The sequence below is a fragment of the Symsagittifera roscoffensis genome, chromosome 4, assembly GCF_963678635.1.
Source record: "Symsagittifera roscoffensis chromosome 4, txSymRosc1.1, whole genome shotgun sequence".
Classification (NCBI taxonomy): Eukaryota; Metazoa; Xenacoelomorpha; order Acoela; family Convolutidae; genus Symsagittifera; species Symsagittifera roscoffensis.
Window position 1 is genome coordinate 33,873,681 of NC_087065.1, and position 22,882 is coordinate 33,896,562.

General features: G+C 34.3%; 2 protein-coding genes across 6 annotated transcripts in view; one reads left to right on the plus strand and one right to left on the minus strand.

Moving 5' to 3' along the window:
- The window catches only part of LOC134845253 (uncharacterized), a 41,565-nt gene extending 31,937 nt beyond the window's left edge, over positions 1-9,628 (minus strand). The window contains exons 1-2 of one of the 5 annotated variants that reach the window (XM_063862188.1): positions 9,480-9,628; positions 6,540-8,290 (exon numbers count right to left, since the gene is read on the minus strand). In XM_063862188.1, the coding sequence (XP_063718258.1) occupies positions 6,540-6,638 (99 nt within the window). In that variant the 5' untranslated portion in view covers positions 6,639-8,290; positions 9,480-9,628. Of the gene's footprint in view, positions 1-6,539; positions 9,009-9,479 lie in introns of all 5 variants that reach the window. The other 4 variants (XM_063862187.1, XM_063862186.1, XM_063862185.1 and 1 more) reach the window with 4 other exon arrangements.
- The window catches only part of LOC134845257 (eukaryotic peptide chain release factor subunit 1-like), a 574,579-nt gene that overhangs the window by 273,055 nt on the left and 278,642 nt on the right, over positions 1-22,882 (plus strand). The gene's annotated exons all lie outside the window — the stretch shown is intronic.

Below are 22,882 nucleotides of genomic sequence, written 5' to 3' on the forward strand. Positions count from 1 at the left end.
TAGCAAATTATTAGATAGGAAATATAATAACTAGATGCGAGATTGAAATTTGCAGTCTGTAATTAGCTCGATCAACGAAAAAACGCAGACCAATTTCTCTCGACACTGACAAATTCTATGTTTTTTGAAATATCAATCACCGCAGAAATGACTGTAAAATTATCTTTCTATGAGATAGACAAAATAGGGCTAAAACAGCCATAATTCTTTCCTTTTACTTCGTGAAGCAATCGGAAAAATATTTGGCTTTCACTTGTCGTCAGTTATGAACTTGAAACAAATGTTCATGATCGAAACGATTATCAAATAATGAAAGAAGCCAAAAAACGCTTGAATAAAAAGACTGAGAAATAGAATAAAACTCAATCAAATCTATAGATTGACTGAAAAACAAATATTGCATGCGGCACAGGGGAATGTCAAAATAAGGTCTTTTAAGTTTTTTAAGACAGCTCAAAAATCAGTTTGGTCGACTTTTAAAAAGTCGACAGAAAAAACCGTACTCATCCTCTTTTCCCGAAAATCATAGATCTGCCATTGATTTTACAAATAGTTCTCTGAAAACATAAAAGGACTGAGTTCACCACGATAACAAACTTCGTATGGCTCGCATTTTGCTCTTGTGGCAAGTTTTCACGGAACCTCAAAATCGCATGCGATTTTTTTCAAGAGTGTGGAACTCGTAAAGATAGAAGTTCGGGATTTCAATTTGAAGCATATTTCTTTTCTGTAAAATGACTATTTCAAATTTCAATTTTTGCAAGATTTAATGAAGAAGTATAAATGCTTTCCTTTTTCCACGCGGTTCCCGTTCTTCTTCATATTCCATTGTGATTTCGATCCCTGCCGTGAGAAATTTGATCGACTGGTTTCCATTCAAAACAAAAGTCTTCTTCTGTATATCAGAACGTGGCTTCCGTTCTCAACTAGTCATTTATGCGGGAAATATCAAAAGGAATACTCTGCATTGCCACCCTGTAACAAAGGACGTCCGCTGCCCATTATTGTGACACAATGCCGTTTCCCTTGGTCCCAAATATCTCGGCTTGTGATCGCAGTTTAAAATATCAACCCTTATTTTCCCATTATTAAAAATAAACTTGGCTAATGCAGCATATTTTTGAATGAAGGCTGATTTAATCTGTTTTTGATATAATGAGACTAGAAAGACTACGTGTGGACTTCACTTGATTGATATTGACGATTGCATTTCGTTGTGGCCATATCATTTGAAGTGGATATGTTCAATATAATTTAATTTCCAATACTCATTCCCCAAAATTAAGTTCCTGAAGATATAAAAAACATGGTCAACCCCTGATCAAGCAAAATAGTAGAGAGTTATTGGAACTGCTTTTCAATAGTAATTGTCAGCGTCTAGCTAAAAAAAATAGTGTTCCTTATGAAGTTTAGTTTCTTATTCCGCATAAGTTGCAAAGTCTGGATCAAACAGGTTGCCTCAATTTACTTTGCAGGATACGCATTGAAAAAAAAACAGGAAACTCCGCGCCCATTAGCTATCCCACGTTTCCAGCTTTCAAAACTCCATTACTTCACAAAAAAAAATAAGATTTTCAGCTAAGAGCAACCAAATCATAAATTAAGTTTCAGCAAAAATCACTGGATTATAATTATGAGGTCAGAGCATCTCAATTTTATTTGAAAATTTGCTCAAAAATCAAACATTAAACTAGTCAAAATTTTTCAGGTAGAAAACACCCCTAGCGTTAAAATTCCATTAGTTTTTTTTCGAAATGGGGAATAATACCATTTTTACCAAATTCCTTAAATTTAACTAGCTTCGAATTTTTTACAACATATAAAAACCACATATTTTGGAATTAAGATCTGCATCCTTTGAGTGTACTCTGACATCAACCAGTTACTGGGTTAGTTATTTCAAATCTGTGAAGTTTTTTATTCAAATTTTTTTTAGTTCAAATTTTGAAAAACCATAAGATTTTGTGAAGATTTTAATATCTCAGTTTTTTGAAAAACCTTAAAATGAAATTAAAAACTTGGAAACTAAAATCAATTGAGCACTCGCATTTGGACGCAAAAAATGCAAACCTTGAGAGCACTCTCACTGTACCCAAGTACAGCTTTGGCAGTTTTTCAAATTTTAAGAAACTTCAATTTAAGTTTTCTAAAAACTTTTTTTTTGAAAAAGCATAAAAAACGTCATATTTCGATAACTACAAAGATTTGAGCAGTACAATTTGGTGTCAACATTCGCAAACCCGGAGAGTACTCCGACAACTCTAACTACAGGGTTAGGAATTTCAAATTTCTCGAGACATTTTGAAAACTTAAGTTTTCTGCAAAATTTTTGAAAAATTTTAAGAAACATCATATCTGGAAAACTACAAAATTTAAAAGTTGAGCAGTCGAATTTGGAGACAAGATCCACAATCGCTGAGATTACTCTGACACCCTCTAACCCTCTAACCACAGGGTTGGAGATTTCAAATCTTGAAAAAAAGCTTGTTTTCTGAAAGTTTTTGGAAAATATCACAGAGACTACAGAGATGAAAGAATTGAGCATTCAAAATTAGAGGAAAAATTTGCAACGCTGGAGAGTACTTTGACAATTCCCAACTATACGGTTAGGAATTTCAAATTTCTCGAGAACTACAACAATCAAATCTCGAGAACTGCAACAATTTGAGCAATCATATTTGAAGGTAAAATTCGCAAGCCCTGGGAGTATTTTGAAAAAGCCTCATTTTAGAGATGGCAACATCAAAATTTGTGAAGTTTTTGATATCTAAGTTTATTCAGCTATTTAGGAAAAAGACATAACAAACGTCACATCTCGGAAACTTAAAGAATTTGAGCAGTCGCGATTGGACGCAAGTTTTTTTAACTTGGAACTCCTGAGAGTAACCTCACAGTGAACAACTACAAGATAGTAAATTTCAAATCTTTGAGTTTTTTAAAACCTAAATTTTCTAAAAAAAAAGTTAAAAAGAAATAATAAATTACGTCACATCTCGAAAACAACAAGGATTTGCGCAGTCATATTTGGAGGCAAGTTTCGCAACCCTTGAGAGTACTCTGGCAGCTTCCAACTACAGAGTTGGGAATTTCAATTTTTTTGAATTATTTTGTATCGTCATATCTCGTATCTCGTACACTAAAAGTATTTGGCATTCATAACTGCAGGCCAAATTCGCAACCCTTGGGGTAAGCCTAACAGCATCCCACTATTGGGTTGCTAATTTCAAATTTTGTGAAATTAACACAAACTGAAAGATCGAAAATTTTTTTTTTTAGTATTGCACTGTACGATATAGTTTAAACGTTCAAAAATTCTTTGATTGAGACATGAGACAAAAAGACATTTGAGCAATGAAGTGAAATGAATAGTTTTTAGCAATGTAAGCAAGCAAACTAGTACGATTTAGAGAGAAACCTGTCTAATAGGGAATGTGTCACTGAACCGTTCACTATTGAGACAATTGCTTCGGAACAAGTTGATTTTTGTTTCTAACAGCCAATTCTGGTATCAGAGCAAAAATCTGAATGTTGCCACACCCTTAAAAGTAGTAATTTATAAAGGTATAAAGGATCAAGTAAACATCCTCCCCCCCCCCCCCCCTCCCCAGATAGACCAACGATGCAAGTAAATTGCTCGATTCTGATTGGCTGAAACTAACTTAGACAAAGTTGAAGTTCTCCCCCAAAACGGCTTGGGGGGGGGGGGGGAGGATGTTAACTTGGCCCAATTATAATTTAAATAAACAATACTTAATTTTTATAAACCAGAAACTTGACTGACTATTTAACTAAAAAAATCTCGAAAGAAGTAAAATAAATGGTTTGAGTTTTTCCTCACATTTTTTTACATACACTCATACGCTATAGCGTATAAGGTAGTAAGCGACATGTTTAATCTCTAGAGAGACATGTTTAATCTATAACACTAGAAATTTGGCGCGTTTTGTATCCTTTACGAATGATTGCAAGTGATTTTTTCGATTTCAAGCGCAGCGCTTCAGGTTTTTTATATTCTAATTTCAAAAAAAAAATCTGTAGAAAAATCTAGTTGATTACAGTACATATCTTGGGGAATAAAGACAGAGTAAAATTATTTCGTTATATTACTCGAACGTTGCATAATAATAAACCAGTTGTATTCGGCCAGATTTACAAAAAAAATTAAACACGAATTTACTTCTTTTTTAAGATCGCCACTTAGCGAGCCGTTGAAAACAATTCTTTGAATCACGAACTTATTTCAACTTCAACACCCTTGATAACTAATTTATCAATGCAGCACAAAATTTTAGATTTATCCTTTTGCATAAATTCAAGAAATCAAATTTTCGCAACAAAACAAAATTTTGGGCTCATGACTTCATATGTAACTAAGTCTAAACAAGACTACGTAGAATCAGACAATATGATCTGCTAAACCAAGTAGCCAAAAAAGCATGCAGTACCAAAATTGGTTAAAATTGGTTATCACTCAGAATGCAACACACACAAACGATTTAATTGCGCGTTTATTTAACTCGCAGCCATTGATAAAAACTAATTGATTCGGGCAGTGGAAGTTCATATCAAACACCCAATCATATCGTTCTATAAGCGTTTGAGTTTTGTTTTTGGAAAAACCCGGCTGAAAGTGTTAGTTGCCGTGATACTTCTATGGAAATTCTCAAATAAAATTTTAAAAAATTGAACTTCTTGTTTAAACTTCTTCCAAGTGTGGTTTTTTGTCAAACGGAATCTTTTGAAACGTCTTTTTTCATCTGGAAGGCAATGAAAACTGGAGCTCGAAATTAAAAGGATAGTTCACTTTGTGATAAAACTTATTGGGTTTAGAAAAATATCTTTTTGGCAAATTCAATCAATTTGTTCTATCAATGCGCTATAGACGATTTTACGCTATTAACGAGTTTTTGTTCCGACTTTCGATACGAAAGTAACAAAATATTTGTCCTCGGGGTGGGGTTTTTTTCTTCAGACAAATTTCGACTTTTTAACAAGCCATTTTTGACGGAATTTTTTATATCATTCGAAAGGTATTGTTGTCCTGAGCTCAAATTTGAAAAGATATTTTACCTGTGATCATTTTTCGCAAAGTTATGGCGGTTTAAAGATTGCCATTTTGGCCAATTTGGGACAATTAACGCGCGATATATTTCGCGCTATTAACGCGTAAGCGGAGAGTTAATCCGTCTTAGAAATCGTTCCAAATTGGTTGAAAGAAGCTTATTTGCCATAACTGATTTGTTACAAGGAGCGAAATCTATCCTGTTGTACTTTATATGGCGTGTGGGGGATAATTTTTATTTAAAAAAATTCAAATTTTAGAAGAAAAAAATTTTTCATTTTGTTTTATTTCATTTAATTTTTTAATATTATTACTGCTCCATAAACCTTAAAAGGCAGTCGGAACATTCAAGGCTTCGCCCTGATACGAGCAGTCTTGTTATGTTTCAAAATTGTTTCATCATTGTTTACAAATTTGGCATCAAATTATTTACAGTAAAAAAGTAGGTTCAAATGAAGCTAGCAACTCTGTCTAGGATCAACCACAGGCATTCGCTCTCATGACGTTGATCCTAATGTCTAGGTATGACAAAAAAAATTTTTTGATAAAAAACTAAAGCAGTTTTCTTATCTTACCGCTAAGCTAGCTTCAATACAATTTCATACGGTCTTCAGCACGGAATAATTTGCCAAACATAAAAAACTTCGTGTTACGCTTTTCGTCATCATAGATAATTTATCAAAGGTGCTCATAAATTAATCCAAAAAATGACCAATTTGGCAATATAACATTTACAAATAACTAATTATTTTTATTTTGAAGTCACGAAGTGAATATTTTCATTGGGTTATAAAAATTTCTGCTAAAAACTATTTTTTTTTGATTACCAAAATTAGTCTGAATAAAAAACCAAGAATAAAAATTTCGTCACTTTCTTAGAAATAAAAGAACAATAAAATTTAAATACAACTGAATTGATAAAAAACTTAGTTGTCTTGGGATCATATGAAGCAATAATTGAAAAGAAATCAATTCAAAATAAACAAACTTAAGTACGGGCGGAAACTGTTTCAAAAACTTAGGTAGCACGATTAAAAAATCATGTTTTGATACAGGGGCGGATTTAGGGACTAGGGACGCCCTCCCCCCTCAGAGATTCGACCACCTGCCGACCCAAAGGGTCCCCCTTTGTACTATTTTGAATTATACATTTTTGGCTGACGGACCCTAAAACTTTTCTAAAGGCACCTTTGGCGTCAATATATACTAATTTTGAAGGGGGAGCGCGCGCCAAAAATAACGTGATTTTGTGGTCAAAATTTTCAGAAAAGTGCCAAAAATCCCCTTTTTTGGCCTGTTTATTAGGAAATTTGGTCAAAATAGGTTCTCTTTGATGATTTGGAGCTCAGAAAATCATTTTGATCGACCTAGAAAAAAGGTCGTCAAAATTTTCGATTTTTTTTTGAAATTCCGCCCCCCCCCCTCGAGAAAATCCTAGATCCGCCCCTGCTTTGTTAACAAATAAATTTGCACTTACTTCGTCTTCGTGTCCGTTCACGTGACTGTCCAGCATGCCCTGACTGGACCCATTGGAGCCCTGGGACATCGTCTCCAGATTATTCGTCTCTATCACCATCTTCACACGCAGATCACAGATGAATTAATTTATATGTCGGTGTAATATCCACACAAGGAAAAGAAGAATTTAGCAAAGAAGGATAAATAAACAAAAATTTTGCAATCTATATTACACTAAATGTTCGAAAATGAATGAAACCTAAGATTGTCAAAATTAGGTCGAAATAAATTTCACTTTCGAGCTTTTTACTTTCAGTGTTGGCAGCTGATTTATTCAAATTGATTGCGGCCAAATCCAAATCGGATCCGGTCAGATGGCTTCAGTTGCAGTTTATCCGTGTGTTTGATTTTCAGGGGGTTAGTTTCACCAGTTGGTTATCCTTTAGATCTTGAAATGAGGGATGGGTTAATTTTATTCTGCGAGTCCTAACAGAATTGTGGGATCAGAGAAGCAATAATAGCGGCTAGGCTGGCAAAGATCCAGTTGATAATGTGAGCAGGGTAGGTTTGGCTATCCCACTGGTTCCCTGATTGCAGGGTTAACTGTCACAAGCTGGATCCCAATAAGAGAGCAGCCAAAAAGTTTGAGTTTCAAACGGCGCTCAAGCAAAAGAAATATACTCGAACTCTGGTAATAACAATAATAAAGTATCAGATTGGACACTTTGTCGAGTATTGACCCCAATGGAGTTTCTAGATATCGCGACAGGTAGGGGATTGAGAGAAATCGCCTCCCTCGGGTGAACTAGACTTGGTTGTGACAGGTACCGGAGTCCAGGTATATAAAACTAATCAGCCTGGGCTCAAACTTAATTAAATTGGGATTAAAAACACAAACTACGGCTGAAGTTTCAGCAAAAACGATATCGACGCAGTTACAAGCTATTTTATACTACACTAAGATTGCAATATAATCAAATTGAAAAAATAGAGCTGGGTAGTTTGATTTGCTGGACAGGAGAAAAGAGAACTTGGGATTAGGGTGTCAATTTTATCAGCCACCTCTCAAACTGATGGCTTATACTGGGCCTTAGTTATTATGAATTTTATGAAGTGTAATAAATAAAGGGTATAGGAAACACAAAAACTGACCGGGAATTACTAACATATACGAGTTGTCTTTTCGAAGAATGAAGTTTATGGTTGTAGGTTGCGTGCACCGAATATTGGCGTCGTTTAATTTGGTTGTCACAATTACTAGAGAGGAATGAGGTAAAGGGGGGAATTTGAGAAGTTGTGGAAGTTAAGACCAGTGTTCGGACAGGAGTTGTTTTGGACGTCAAGTACCAACAACAATGTTTACAATTTGTGCCACAATCTAGTTTAAATGGCGCACTGAAATGGAAACTGAGCCTGTTGCTAGTAGTACCAGAGCTAGACTCGGGTTACAATAAAGGAATAGTGTAATATAGAGAAAATGATAGGTTTGAGACCGATTATATTTTACCAAATGCAACAATATGCGACTGGGAATGTGGCGAATTAAACGGTTGGTCCTAAATTAAGGGGGGCTGTGCGATTTACAGATTTAGGCCATTGAAGAATAATGTCCATGTGGTAGCGAGAAAGGGGGAGGGGGAGCTTGTTTATGGTAAGTTGGTGACATTGCTGTGGTTAAGGGAATAGTATAAACAATTATTGCAAGAAAGTTAACCACACGTGAACACAATTTGCTATTTGTAATAATCCCCTGTTAATGTTAAGTCGTTCCTGCGAAGGGACAAAGACAATTTCACGTGGAAGTAAATTGGGAAAAATGGACCAGCACTGACAATGAGAAGAACAATTTGCAGCAATGATAAGAAATTAAGATTGATAGATTTCGATTTACTGCAGCTAACCAGCCAAGCCAACCCACAAGATTTTAAAAGTCCCAGAAGATACCTACTACCTCTCGATTGGCTATTAAGGCGCGCTAATCAATATTATAACGCTCAAATCTGAATCCTATTAAAAAATAAGACCCTAGTGTTTTTTTTTTTAATTTTTCCGCTTTTGTAATAGATTTATTGCTGGATGATCAAGTTGGGTGGATAATATACTATTTGTCTTCCTTTAAAACTTTTTTCTGGTTTCGTAATTTAAATTGACGAATGATTGCGTTAAAGTCTGAAATAATGGGACTGAGCCATGGAATGGACCATGGATTATTGATATTGAGTTTGGGAAAAGTGTGATTGCTCAGGTCTGAATGATGTGTTTTCAATCTAATAAAAGACAGGCGCTGATGATAGATAGCAATAGTAAATAGTAGATTGTAGATTCATTCAGTTAAAAAATAGAATCAAGAGCGACTGCTGATGCCACACACTGAGCACTGATTGGATAATAAGCACCATCTGAGGTGCGAAAGTAACTGTACTTCAGAAAGAAGCTGTGCTGACGGCACAAGATTCATTTAATTAGCTCGACAAATTCACTCTTTTCACTGTCCAAATTTACACATTTATTCATGCAATTAGATCAAATTAAATGATGCTGGCGGCTGGCGTAAAAAAAATAATTAATTGGCTTGATTTTGATTTGTGAAAAAATGTGATTTTCAAATGGGCTTCGATATTTAGTTTTAATCTTTACTTCGGAGGAAAACAAGTGCTCGGAAAACAGTGCTCGGAAAATTTCATGCAAATATCAAAAAAGTCAAACAATTTTTGTTCATTGTAAAAACGGTCGCTCCGACCAAAATTAGCTCAATTTGTTCTAATTTGGCGGCTTTTCAGGTTTAGTTACCTGAAATTACTTTCCGGAATTCTGTTTAAATTATAGTAATGCAAGAAAAAGGTCCATCAATTACTTTAAATTAAATACAAGGCAGGTTCAAAATGTCCGATTTGGATGAATAATTTTGTGTAATTGTGGCTGGCTGGCAATTTATTGGAAATGGTTATAATTTACTTACCATTAAATCTTGAAAAACACGAAGTTAACATACGTTAGATAACCGAAATTCGACAGCTGATGACTAAAATTGGCGGATTTTGAGATCGGTAGAAGTTAATATGATCGTCAGAAGAACAGAAGAAGGTTTGAAGAGGTTATCAGAAGGGTCTTAAGATAGACGCTGTTGAAACGATGTCCCTGTCAGCAAACAACATGAGCTGTATACAACGGATTAGTTTCAGTGGACCATTTGATTCATGCAGTCGACAGAGAAGAGAGTGGTAGAAGGTGCGGGGAGGAGGGGCCGATTAAGTTTTTCTCTTGTCTATGCTGCAGTAGTATGTACGTATCAATATCTGCTGGTCAACTGACAAAGGTTGTATGTACATGGCATGGTACTACTTAACATGTCATTTGGCGATTCGGTGAACACTTTTTAAGCTGCATGTCGGCGGTAAGTGCATATTGATGAACAATAATGAATTTGCAATATTTGTTGCCCGGCACTTATTATTGTTTTGTTGCCCATATTATATTGCGGCCACTGGTGGTAGGATTTCACTTTCCTGGTGGTTCTCCGCTCCTCTTAGCTCTTTGTTGTTCATATCTAATGACAGACTCGACATTGAGTGTCTCTTTATTACTCTTCTGTTTTGCAACAACACAGCTCAATTAGTGCGGCCGCCGAACGTTTAGGTACCATCTCAAAATGTCAATTGACTTCCTGCTTTACAAAACTAGAAGTAGCAGAAAATAAGTTTCAATAGCTGATTAGTTCATTTGAAGAGCACACTTTAAGGTAAAGGCCAGTTGATGAATGTGCGTCAGTGATTAGAAACAAAACAAAGCCCGAGAAATGACCCTCAATCAATCAACCGGGCCAACAAGTGAAAAAAAAACCAAAATAAAAAGTATTCAAAGCAAAGCAGTGGCGGATCGAGTGAAAGGGGCTGATTAATCCGCCCACTCTCTCGATTCTCCCCCGCTTCGATCTTCACCTTCGCTTTGAAACTACCACCTTCGCACTGACAAAAACGGATTAGCCGAGCTGAAAAAGTATGTTAATTAAACTTAGATCGATTTTAGTATGAAATAAAAAAGATGAAAATTGATCTTAAACCCCAGTTACAAAAATCAATTTTAAAGCGGTTTAAATCCATTTTTTCCAGTCTTAATTTATTTTCATTTTAAGGGAACTAAAACGGGATTTAAATCGATTTTTTTCTTTTCAGTTTCATCAGTTTCGAATTTTTATTGCATTTATTCATTGCCTATCTTTTTTCATTTTACATCCATAGCGTATTGTAGCATAAAAATAACCAAATAAAATTCGATGATTTTCTTATATATTTTGAGTCCAATAACTGATCTATATTGACCCTTTTTCGCTCAAAATCTGATTTACATTCATGATTTTCAATGATTTCATTGCATGTTTTTTAGCTTAAAATTTGATTTATATGGATCATTTTATTGAATTCTATAACATCTGATCTGGAACGTGTGTTTTTATTTAAAAAATTGATTTTAAAATATTTCAATTATTTTTTCTGAAGAGCATGTTTTTTATCGTGTTGCGAAAAAATTGATTTTAGTGATTCTAAAAATCCATCCAAATCGATTTAAATTGATTTTAAAGACACTTAAATTGGTCCAAAATTTTCAGGAAAGATCGATTTAAATCGATTTAAAATGGATTTAGGTGAGTTTTGGATGCATTTTAACGAGTCGAAAAATCTATCCAAATCGATTTGAATCGATGTTATAGACACTTAAATCGATCTAAAATTTTCAAAAGAGCCATTTAAATTGATTTAAAAACCATTTAAAATCGTAAAATGTGCATTGTTAATCGATTTGGTTCGACTTCAAATCGATTTAGAATCAGTTTAAATCAACCCAAAACCATTTTTATCAGTGCGGGTGATCTAATGCAATCCGTTGTTCACAATCAAATATTGTTCCAGCAGTGTTCCAGAACAAAAAATAAGGTCACTTAGGAGGGATCACGGGCCAAAAACGTGATGCTAAGCGGTGGATTTTTAGCATTTTCTATGACCCAAAGCTTTTGTCTTCACTATTATAATTACTTTGCCATATATTTTGCTCAGCAAGGAAGTTAAAAGCTTTGCATCATAAAAGGTGCTAAAAAACCGTCTGGTCTGTGAAATCATGTCTCTGACCCGGAACCCCTCCATAAATGTTTCTTTGGTTCTAAACGCTGCTGGAATGATTTTTGGTCGGGAACAATGGATGAATTGAAATAGTGCTGAAGCGAAGGTCTCGGTCGGTTAGAAAAGAGGGCAGCGTCTTTCCTATTTGTTAACATAATATCATATATACATTTTGAAACTATATGAAATTGGTCTTTTAATTGGTCAGATAAGTTGGATCAACCGTACAATCTTTCCCTCTAAGCGACCTACGGTAGATTGCCCTCCACAAGCATGTATTTTTTCTGAATAATTATTCTGTAATTATTTCTGTATAAATATGCATTTCATTCGAAAGCGCAACTGAAATTGGTTTAAACATTTTTTACGCATTTTTGCTGTTGTATGCTGTTAACTTGAACAAATTAATGTTTTAATTCATTCTCTTATTAAAATGACTCAATTTTTTAAACGAATATAGACTATATTCAAAATTATAATAAAAAACTTTTTGGAAATTGTGCAAAAAGAAACAACCACAAGAAAAATGAAAACTGTTTTTTAATTTAATTGCCTTATTTCAAAATATACGATAAAATTTTCTTGGGTGTACAATTTATGATGCAGTGGTTTATTAATTTATCTCATTGCTTTAACACCAAAAGAATTTGATGAAGTAGTTGCAATCAATTAAAGAAGTATCTCTGATTTTAAGCTTTAGGTTGTCTATAGACATTTTAGGCTCAATAAAATCTTCTTTAATGATATTCCTATTTAAAATTTTTAAAGAATAATTTTAGTGTCCGTATTCGCACAGATACTAACTTTTTGTTATTTCGTGATAATTTTTAATGTTGTTAGTAATTTTGTTCTGTTAAAGCTATCGAGTGATTTGTCTAATTCTTGTTTAGAAACAAATTTGCTCATTTTGTCGTCTTCACGTTCTCGTCTTATTACTTTAGAGAGTAATTTAAATAGTTGGTATTATACGTGTATTTCGTATTGAGCAAACTCCGCGCAATTTTTTTATTGTCCTTACTATTTGTGTTTCGTTTTTGAGACGAAACGCAATTCTAATTAAAAATAATTGTTGTATTTGCCGATTTCTTAAAGTGGTTTTTTAGCAACTCCCTACACAAAACACCATTTTGTGATTTTGGCTGTATAGACTGCTTTTATTTTCTAATGGGAACAGATGAGCTGAGAAACTGTGTTGTTTGAAAAATCATGCAAGTGAATCGATTACATTTTTTCTTACTTTTACAAAATAATGGTTAAAGGTAAGATTTTGATTCAACACTAATCCATGTTTTTAACTGCAACTTTTAGTTCTATTTCGTCTTGGTTCCAGTCAACATTTTCTAAAATTTTTAATCTGCTACAAATCATTATTTTTTTGCCTTTTTTGTTGATAGATTATTATTTTCCATAGATTCTGATATTAATTGGAAATCTGTTTTATGTTCTGTAGTTTCGTTGAGTGTTCCAAAATTGTAAATATCATCGGCATAAAAATTACATTCACTGTCCTGTGGTATGTTGGGAAGATCATTGACACAAATAGAGAAAAGCAGAGGACCCAAAACAAAACTTTGATGTACTCAACAATGAAGCTTCTCTGTGGTTAAACTTTTATTTAAATTAAAAACATTAGTTTCTATTGCTAAGATTTGATCTCTGTAATCTAGGAGGAACGCCTCTCGGTCCGGAAATGTGACCCCTGTAATTAGGCATGCTATGAGCAACAAAAACGAAATCTTTAGATAAATTTAAGAGTGAACACTCCGCCAATTCATTAGTATTTTTGCTTTCAATGAGGCCCTCTAAAAGTTCCTGAAAATCATCAATTGTAGAGCGTTTGTTTCGAAAGTTAAACTAATTACTGCTTAGGATGTCAAACCTCTTGAAAAAATGATTATTAATTTCAATGATAATTTCTCAAAAATTTTACCTATAACAGGAATTAAAGAAAAAGGTCTATAATTGCATGGAATCAACTGTCTCTTGCTTTGAAAACAGAGACTACTTCTGCTGTTTCAAGACAACTGGGATAATTTTTTCGTTATTTATCTGGTTAGAAATACTGGTCAACTGAGCTTTTAAAAAAGGAATATTTATTTTGATCAGGTAATTTGACAGACCCATGTCACCTTTAGATTTATTGTTGAGCAAGTGCTTCGTTGTGCCATAAACTTGCTATTCATCAATTTGTGACAGGTAAAAAGAGATTTTTTTTGGAAAAATTTTGAAAAAATTACTCTTTTGAAATCCAGAGGACTAGTTTGGACTGATTGTGACAAATTAGTTGCTTATTTTTTGAGCAGTTGCATGACTTTCTTCGGTTTTTGAACTGTTTTTTATATTATCGCATATAATTTTTTTCATACATTCATAGAAACGTTTCTTGGGTTGTTCAGATTTTTCCATGAAAAAGCCGTACTGAATTTTTTTTTTCTTTCATGTTTTATTTTGCTTCTAAAGTACTGTGATTTTGTTAAAGTTTCAGTAATTTGCGTTTTCTAGCACTCGCATTTTTGATATCATTCCATATCCAGCTTTTTCTTGATTTTGTCTTTTTTTTGTGCAACGGCGGAAACCTTGCATCCATAGTGTTTTGTACTTGCTTTAGCAGAATCTCATTTGTTTTCATCAATAACAATTTTTCTATCTTCGATTTCCATTTCGACTAGTTTTCTGTAGAAAAACCAGTTGAACTCACTTTTCAATTCACTTTTTCAGTTTTCCAAAGTTTCTACTGTAAAATGTTTCCTTTTCACACTTTTCTATAAGCCAATTTTAAAGTCAACTTCAACATCAAAATGGTCAATAATCGCGAGTTCAATAAATCCAGTGATGCATAGAAAAACTGTGGAGGCCAAATCTAGGGTTGCTCAAGTGTTCTGTGTAACAAACACGTGTGCTATAATTTTAATCCGATATCACATTGAACTCAAGCTTTTCCTGTGTTTCAATGGGTTGCGTGCTGTCTTATGTCACAGAATTTAAGGAAATGGTCAATTTTTGCACTAAGCGACTTGTAAATTGCAGTTAGAATCAGTTTCTGTTTTTTTACACATAGTCGAGAATTAAGAAATTTGAAATTTTTGAGGCTGTACTTCTCAACATTTTCAAAACAGTTTTTTCCCTAGAAAGATTTGCTACTCCACCCCTGTCTTTGTTTTTCTTACAGGTAGCAAAACGCTTAAACTCATTTTGACAAAAATATTAAGATTTAATATGTCCTAAGCCAAATTTCTGTTAGAACAACAGAAAATGGCCTTAAGTTTTGTTGTTGAAGCAGCGCATCTAATTCATCATATTTGTTCCAAGAGCGAGTATTTTGTGGAAAAAACATTTCAATTTGAAGTTGATGTATTTTGTTAGCCAATTTTCCAGAGCTGCTGTTTGTTTATAAAACACAAGTTTAGTTGCTGGAAGTTGTTTGTATCTAATACCAAATAGCCCCTTATGTGTTTGTGTGTGTGTGTGTGTGTGTTTAGTACTCGATAAGAAAGATTTTTTTTTGTTTATATAGATTTAAAAAGACAAAAAAAAGTCAGATACATGAGCAGTTGAAGCTTCGCTCTTTTTGATTTTAATTATAAAGTTGAGAGCAGAAAAGATTAATTTTAAAAATTCGAAATAAAAATGGGAGGTCAGAGGTCTCGTTGCTCGCCCACATCTTGTATTTAAAATTTTCACTATTTACAGAAGTCTAACTATACATATTAGATCTTTTCACTTAATTCTAACTTCAGTCAAAAATCGCTACAGTCAGAAATGTAGAGTTGATCAGAATTTGAGTAATTTTTTTTTGCTAAGAAGTGAACTTGATTGATTAGCGGAAATTACTTCACCGTCTGTTATTTGAAGTTTGGTACTTTGGCTTTCACTGTCAATTTTTGAAAAATCTGTTTTTTCTCCTCCTCCAATGGATTTGGGGGGGGGGGAGATTGGGGAATTGTACGGTTGATCGGACTATTTTTACTCGGCAACCACAAAATGTTTTTTTTCAGAGTTTTTTCTGAGATCTTTCAAATTCTCAGAATTCTCCACGTTTCAAATTCTCAGACACGCTTTGGATATCCTCGTAAATTAGGAAAAAAGTAACACCCATTTCTTTCTTCGTTAGTTTAATTGTATGGATCATTTTCCAAACGTTTGAAGCCGTCCTTATTTAACAATTAGCTTCAACTAAGGTTTAGTTGCAGTCATGTAGTAACCAAATTGTTTTATTCATTTTTTGTGTCTGCTTCCATTTTAAGTTTTTGTGTATAACCTAAAATGGAATAAAAATGGAGAGGTTATGATTGGGGTAAAAATATTTCTCTGGAACAAATGCCAAAGGTAATGACAATTTTTTGGACAGTTTCAGGACCCTTATGCCTATGCACCGTTTTAAGCAAAGTTTCAAGGTTGAGTCGAACTCGAACAGTACCATGCCTAAAGAAATTTGGCTATGATTAAAACTTCAATCGAAATAAGCGGTGGCGCGACTTTTTCCCGCAGAAGCGCCTTTTTTTAATACTTTTTTTGCAAAAATTGTTAAGACCTTGGAAACGTTTCAAAATCACAAAATCACTGTTGGTCTTCTCACTTACTTTAGTAGAGAAACACTTAAGGTTGTGGGCAAAATCCAATTTTTGAAGTTATGCATTTCGGGTTCACTTATTTTTCTCAACATTTTTACTTTTTTACCGACTTATGTATTTTCTTAATAGTGTTGTATTGCAAGTGGTGCAAAGCTCCGCATCGCCTCTGTGTAAACTATTTTCGTAGGAGGACCTTTTGGTTGGTGAGGGAGTTGAATCTACTTTTAAATCCGCTTCTGACGAAGAGTTTATTTATTTCAAAGAGCAATTTAGTGGATTTTTTCTTCACGGTTTTGACGTTTTCTCTGCAACTATTATGTAGGACTGAAATTTTGACGCATGCTAGATAAAATCACTTGAAAGCAGCCAATCCAGTCAAACTATGAGAATTCGTTCTTTAAAGGCAAAAATCAGCCAGTATATCATATGAGTATAGATTTGAGGTCAACTCATAGAGTGATTTCAGATAAGGTACACCGTCTGCTCGTCACGCTATCTTATTTTCGGCCGGATAGATTCGTGCAACTTCTTAGTCTAATACCGATCTTAATCTTACTCTCATATCTCTTAGTCTCAATAGATCTAGAGTATGCTGGTTTTGTTACGAGTCGGTCTCTTGGAGAAAGCAACTAAGTTGTAAGTTAAATTCAGAATTCATTGTAAGTTAAATGCTCTGGTGCTGAAATTACAAGTAATTTCAGCACTTACAAATGAATGGGTTCTTAGTTTGATGGAAAGTGATTGGTTAGTCTTTAATATTTTATAGGGAAAAAGATCTAATTTATAAACAATAATAATATATAGTTTGGATCTGGTTGTACCCATCAGGGGTTTACAGAGTTTTTGTTCTTTTGACTTCTATCTGTAATGGAGGATGGATGATGATCGTTTGTATTTCGCGAGCATCATTTCTATTTCGTTCTCGGAGGTGAAAGCTCCAGGAAGCTGGAATCGTAGATGTTTCTCTGTCATTCAACAATGACTGTGACCGCCAACGAAATCAACCTGATTTCCAAATGGTTTGTTATGATCTTTTGTTCTTGATCGGTGTGGAGAACTGTTCTTCGATCTTGTTTTCGGAATGGCCTGAAGCTCGAGTTTGGAGGGAATGCCTCGGATCTGTTCGTATACTTAAGCATCGAGGTGGTCATTGGTCTGGTTCAATGAAGTCCTTTGCGTCGGTGTCAAGTCGTACTTCAAATCATGAGTTGTGGTTGTGAGCGGCATATCGGTTGTGTTTGGCCATTCTGTGGGTTGAGAGTGATGGGGTCGTCTTTGTCTCTTGATGTTCGTCTTCGTGATTGTGTATGATCTATATTACTGCATTATATATTTTACATGAATAAATGTTTAGTTAGTTCTTCTTTTAGTTATGATTTTTTATTGGTTTTTATCGCAAAAGCTTTTATTTTAGTTGGTTATTTTGAAAGAGTTACTCACACTTGAGTACCTTTTGTCAAAAATAAGGAGTGTGTCACAAAGCGTGTGTTTTACCGCGGTGGGTTAGGCCGGCTATTAAGCATGCTCAGGACGTCCTCTTCTGGTGGGTAAGGCCAGGAGTGAGTGTATGATTGCAGGCTGGTTTTTAATGGGGTCTTATTTTGTGTTAACCTTTTATGTCATGTTACTGATTTTTTCCTTTTGTTGTTTTGGTTGTGACCTTTTCTCAAAAAACAAATTGTTTGGTTTCGGTTTGTCTTTCGACTTTTTGGTGTTGTATTCTTTCTTTTTTAGATTTATCAATAGTCTTCAAAAGAATAAATTATCGGGTTCCTTAAGCTGGTTTAATCCGGTTTGGGTACCGTGTGTTTTCTTTTCTTAGTCATGCTTTTAGTTTGTGGTTTATGGTGTCTAGTAAGCTGCGTTTGTTAGTTGAGATTATTATATAATTCCTTTCCAACCAGGTTAAAAGAAGTTGGAAACTTGTTATTACTAGTTTGAGTTGTTGTTAGCGAAAGCTAAAACTTGAAAGCATTAATTTAAACATTTCGTCGTGGGCGAGCTGTGCGAGTGTGGATAGAATTTGTGTGCGGTGAATTTGGCCTTTAAAGGGTTAGTACTGCTTTCATTTGTATAGATCTACTACTTCAATTTTTTAATTTACTACTTTGTGGGGAATGAAATTATTGAACTTTTTTCATTGTATTTAGACTTACTACATTGGGGAAAAGAACTTTTGGATTAATTTACTACTGTGGAGAAGAAATTTATTGCATCATTCATTGCGGTTTGTTAATAAAAGTTTATAATTTATGAAAGAGTTTGCAATTTTTTTTTTGTTTTTCTGTTTGTAGATGATTGTGATCTAAAGACTAAAGAAAAAGAAAAAACATGTAGTAAGAAATGGTTAGTTTGTTTTGAAATTATTAGTTTAAAAATTGTTTAATTCATACTTACCTAGTCATCGGGAAAGAAACCATGAGGGAAGATATCGTTTATAGCGTCCGATGTGGTTAGTAGTTTTGCTAATATGCGAATGATATTTTTAAAATGAAGCAGCGGCCATAGCAATTGAAGTGCTTTAATGGTCTTAAGTTCTTCAGCGCCAAAAGTAATTTCGTGATTGGTGTGCTGGATAAGGTTAAAAAGCTTGTGATTATATTTAGTGCTGTGATTGAATTCTAAAATTGGGATTTCTACAGGTTGATTATATTCATGCGGAACAATGAAAGGTCGGGATTCTTCTACAATGAAGGTCTTGGTGAGTGGACAAAATACATACATATGTGTTATGGGGTCATAGTTTCGGAGGATGCCTTGAAAATTAGTATTTTTTAATGCAATACGTGAAATTAAGGAAGAATGGTGATGTGTATTTAGAGTTGATAAATTGAAATCGATGCTGGGATTGTCGTGATGATGTATGTAAATTAAAAAGATTTTGGATGAATTTATAGTATGTGTAGCTATGCGTTTGTTTAGTTCGTGTGAACAGTGCAAATCGCGTTTTTTTGGAGTGAGGAAGTGGAAGGTTAGTGAAAAAGTTTCAAATTTCTCGTAGAATGATTCATAAGCTTGGATGTCGATTAGTGCTTCGGAAATGATGTGATCGTGTTTTTTTTAAATCTATTGAGCTTAGTTTAAAGATGTAGGGTGTTCGGATGAAAAATTTTCGGTTAGTTGCGGGCTAGCAAATTTGTCATCGTCGAGGAATTGATCTTGATTGGGTCTGATGATATTGTGGTCATAGTGCTTGATGGAGTATTCGTTAGCTCGGGGTGCGGTGAGTTTTTTAATTAGCTTTTGTATCCTACGTGCGTAAATTGTCGAGGTGTTAGTACTGTAGTTAGTCTAAGAAGGTCATTTTTACTTTTTCTACTTCTTGAGCTGTGTTAGTGAGTGGTATACAAAGTGGGTATACAAAGCTCATCGACATAATGGGGTTGTTCAGTGTGAGGGTCGGAGTGACTAATTGTATATTGAGGAAAGAGGGGTAAGGAAATTTGGAGAAATTCGGCAGTATTAGTATGCTCCGGGTGGTTTACATAATCGCGGACTGTTCCGGGTTTGGGGGGAAACGGGTGATTAGGAAATTTTCTTTTGAATGTTCTATATGCACGGTTAGTAGAGGATGTTGATTGGGTTGATGTTGAGGATTGAGCTAAAGAAGGTGTATAATCTGAAGAAAATGTAGGAGTTGTTGGATTTGATGATGTTATGGTTGACGATAATTGATGAATGGTTAGGGTGTGAGGGTGTTGTACTTGTTGTTGTAGTGTTATTAGGTTATTTAGTTCATATCAGTTTTACGTGGTCCTGGGGAATTGTTGTTGGAACGTTCATTTGTAAAGGGGGAAAATGTCGGTGTTACTTAGGGAATATGAGAGATAGTAGAGGGGGAGTCAATTTGGGATTGGGAGTGGATGGGTCGAAAGGGGGGTTAAAAAAATGTTGACGGGCTGGGTTCTGAGTTTGCGAGTTCGTCTGGGGTTTCTATATCTGAATTCTTAAATTGGGAGATTGTATGAAAAACTGTGATATCTGAGTTAGCATCAGAATCCATGCCGGATGATGTGTTAATATGGAGTGATTCAGGTGGTGGGAAAGCAAAAAGTGGTATAATAGGGAGTGGATTTTGGAGGTTGGCAGGGTGAGAGTTTGATCGGTGAAGGGATCCAATTTGTCGGCTCATCGTGGGCTGAAACAATTATTGTTCTGAGACTGAAAAAGTGTGGTATGTGGTTGTTCGATTACTTGTTCATAGATATCGTCACTTTGGGATGGTTGTGATACTATATGGTGAATTGGACTTTGAATATGATGTGGTCTTGAATTTGCAATATATACGAGAGCTAAATTTCTAAAATTTCGTGGTACTAGTGATAATGGATGATTACGGTTTGATTTGTTAATTGTGGTGCTGTGGGCAATGTGTTTGTGTGATGTTGTGTTTCGTCATATGTGTTTGGTGTAGTTGATATTTTTGTGATGTTTTCTTTTATTTGTGCGTCGAAAAGTATTTTATTTCTTGATATGGAAAAGATTCCTAAAAATCCTGCAAAAAGTATGCGTGCTACGCTTGCTTGTCTATTTTTTTTGTGTGTGTATTGCGCATTGGTTATAGATTCTTTTTAATAGAGAGAAAAGAAATCCAATAAATTTAAACATTGCGTATAATATAGGCAATCTTTCTAAGATGTAATTGGGCCATCCTAGAAAGGATAAAAGTTCGTTTTTAGATTTACAAACTTAAAAATGTTGATTGGTGATATATCTGTGGTGGTATTTTTCGCCATTTAAATAAATGTAATCTTTAATATCTTTAAAACATCCGCTGTAATCTTGAGCGTAAATTTCTGCAAATCCTGCTGTTTCTGCAAGTTTGCGTAAATTCTGATCTATTGATTGTCGTTGTATTGTGTCCATTTTTGTAAGTAGTTCTTGAAATTGTTGTATACGAATGTTGTGTTGTATGTTTAATTTTGAGTAGATGCCAATCAATTGTAAATCGATTTTTGAGTTGCGGGCAATAGCTCTAATACTTTCAAGTGAAAACTCTTTTAATGGTGGCGTGGCATTAGTGTTGGTGTGAGTAGGTAGTATTTGTCTTCGTCGGTGTTTAATTGTACAATTTTGTCGCTTTTTTTTGATCCACATGGGACTGCTGTATCCCAAAAATAAGTTCTTCTTGAAAGTGTATTAACAAAATGTACTTTCTTTTTGCAGAATATTGGGATTCTTTTATAACATCGTTTATCTTCAAAAACAAATAAAGGTGATACTTTTTTGGTCCAAGTGTAACACATTAAAATGTTTCCTTCAAAATCAATGAAGTTTGATCTATTTCCGGATAATAAATATCCTGCATATGATATTTTTAGAACTGCTGGTGCTAGTGATTGTAGAATTTGTGTTCTTTCAAGTTGACATAATTGATGTAGTGTTTCTAGTTCTGATAATGTCATTTCTTGAAAAATTCTGCTTATTGTGTAGTCTAATTTCATGTCTAAGAATACGTCATAATGGATTGCGCTAAAATATGTGCTGTTCATAAGTGATAGTTCTTGTAATCGTGTTTTTTCTGTTTCTTGTGGTTTCAATTTTTCACCAATTCGTCCTGTATTCTTTTGAAATTTCACTGAACGTATGAGTTTTCATCAGATAATGAGTGAGATATCGCCATTTGGTGTACAATTAAGTTTTCTGTATTCATGTCAAAATCATTTTTGTATTTGACAAGAATTTCTTAATATTGTGTTTTGTATAGTGGTTTGCTGTATTTGCATGCGAGTTCTGTTTCTGGGTATATTTCAAAACGTGTTAATTTTTTTCTATATTGTGGATGTTTCTTTATGATTTGTGATTCTGATCTAGTCAGGGTTTACATTTTCATACGGGATTGATTCAATAAAATCTTTTTGATGAAATTTAATCATTCTAGCGTGTATCTTTGCTACTTGAAAAATTGTACAGGTTTCTTAGGGAAACCAAACAATGGTTGCTTGTGTGCGGGTTGTAGGGTCGCAATATCCTTGGTAGTTTTTGCAAGGGAGTCTAATGCCTTGATAAAGTATTGTGTCGTCTTTTAAGTCGCGTGTAAGTTGTACTTTTTCAAGTTGTATTTTCCAATCGAAAAACATTATTTTTTGGTATCCTTTATTTTTTGTATCTGCTTTGCAGTTTGAGGGATTATTTATTCCAAGGTGTGGTATCCAATTTTTATCATGAAGATCGTATGTTAATCTTCCGTGTGCTCCATGGAAAGGAAATTTTGTATATAGTCGTATGTGACCTTGGTGTTTTTCAAGTTCGGCTTGATATTCTACGTCTGGAAAAACTTGAAAATTTACAAGTTTTCTGTTTGTGCCTATATTTGGTGTAAAGTTCAGTCGTTTTTACAATCTTCAGGGCTGAGGTGTAATAATCTTTCGATATTACTCTGATAGAAAGATTCGTGGTCTAATCTGTTTTTATTTCCGTTTGAACTTGTGAACAAGGTACTTTCTTTTCGAAAAATGTTGCTGTAATTTTGTATCCTGTTAGTGTTGTCGCTCCGGTTTTGAGTATAATGTAGTGGTGGTTCGCATTCAAATTGTGTTACTTGATTGATAGCATATTTATGTAAAATTTTTTGTTCGTTTTCTTCACAACCGTAGTGTGATACTAATAAATCTTGAGGTCCTGTGCGAGGAGAAGGATTTGGGTTTGGTTCTGAAAAAATGAGGAAAAGGAGGTGT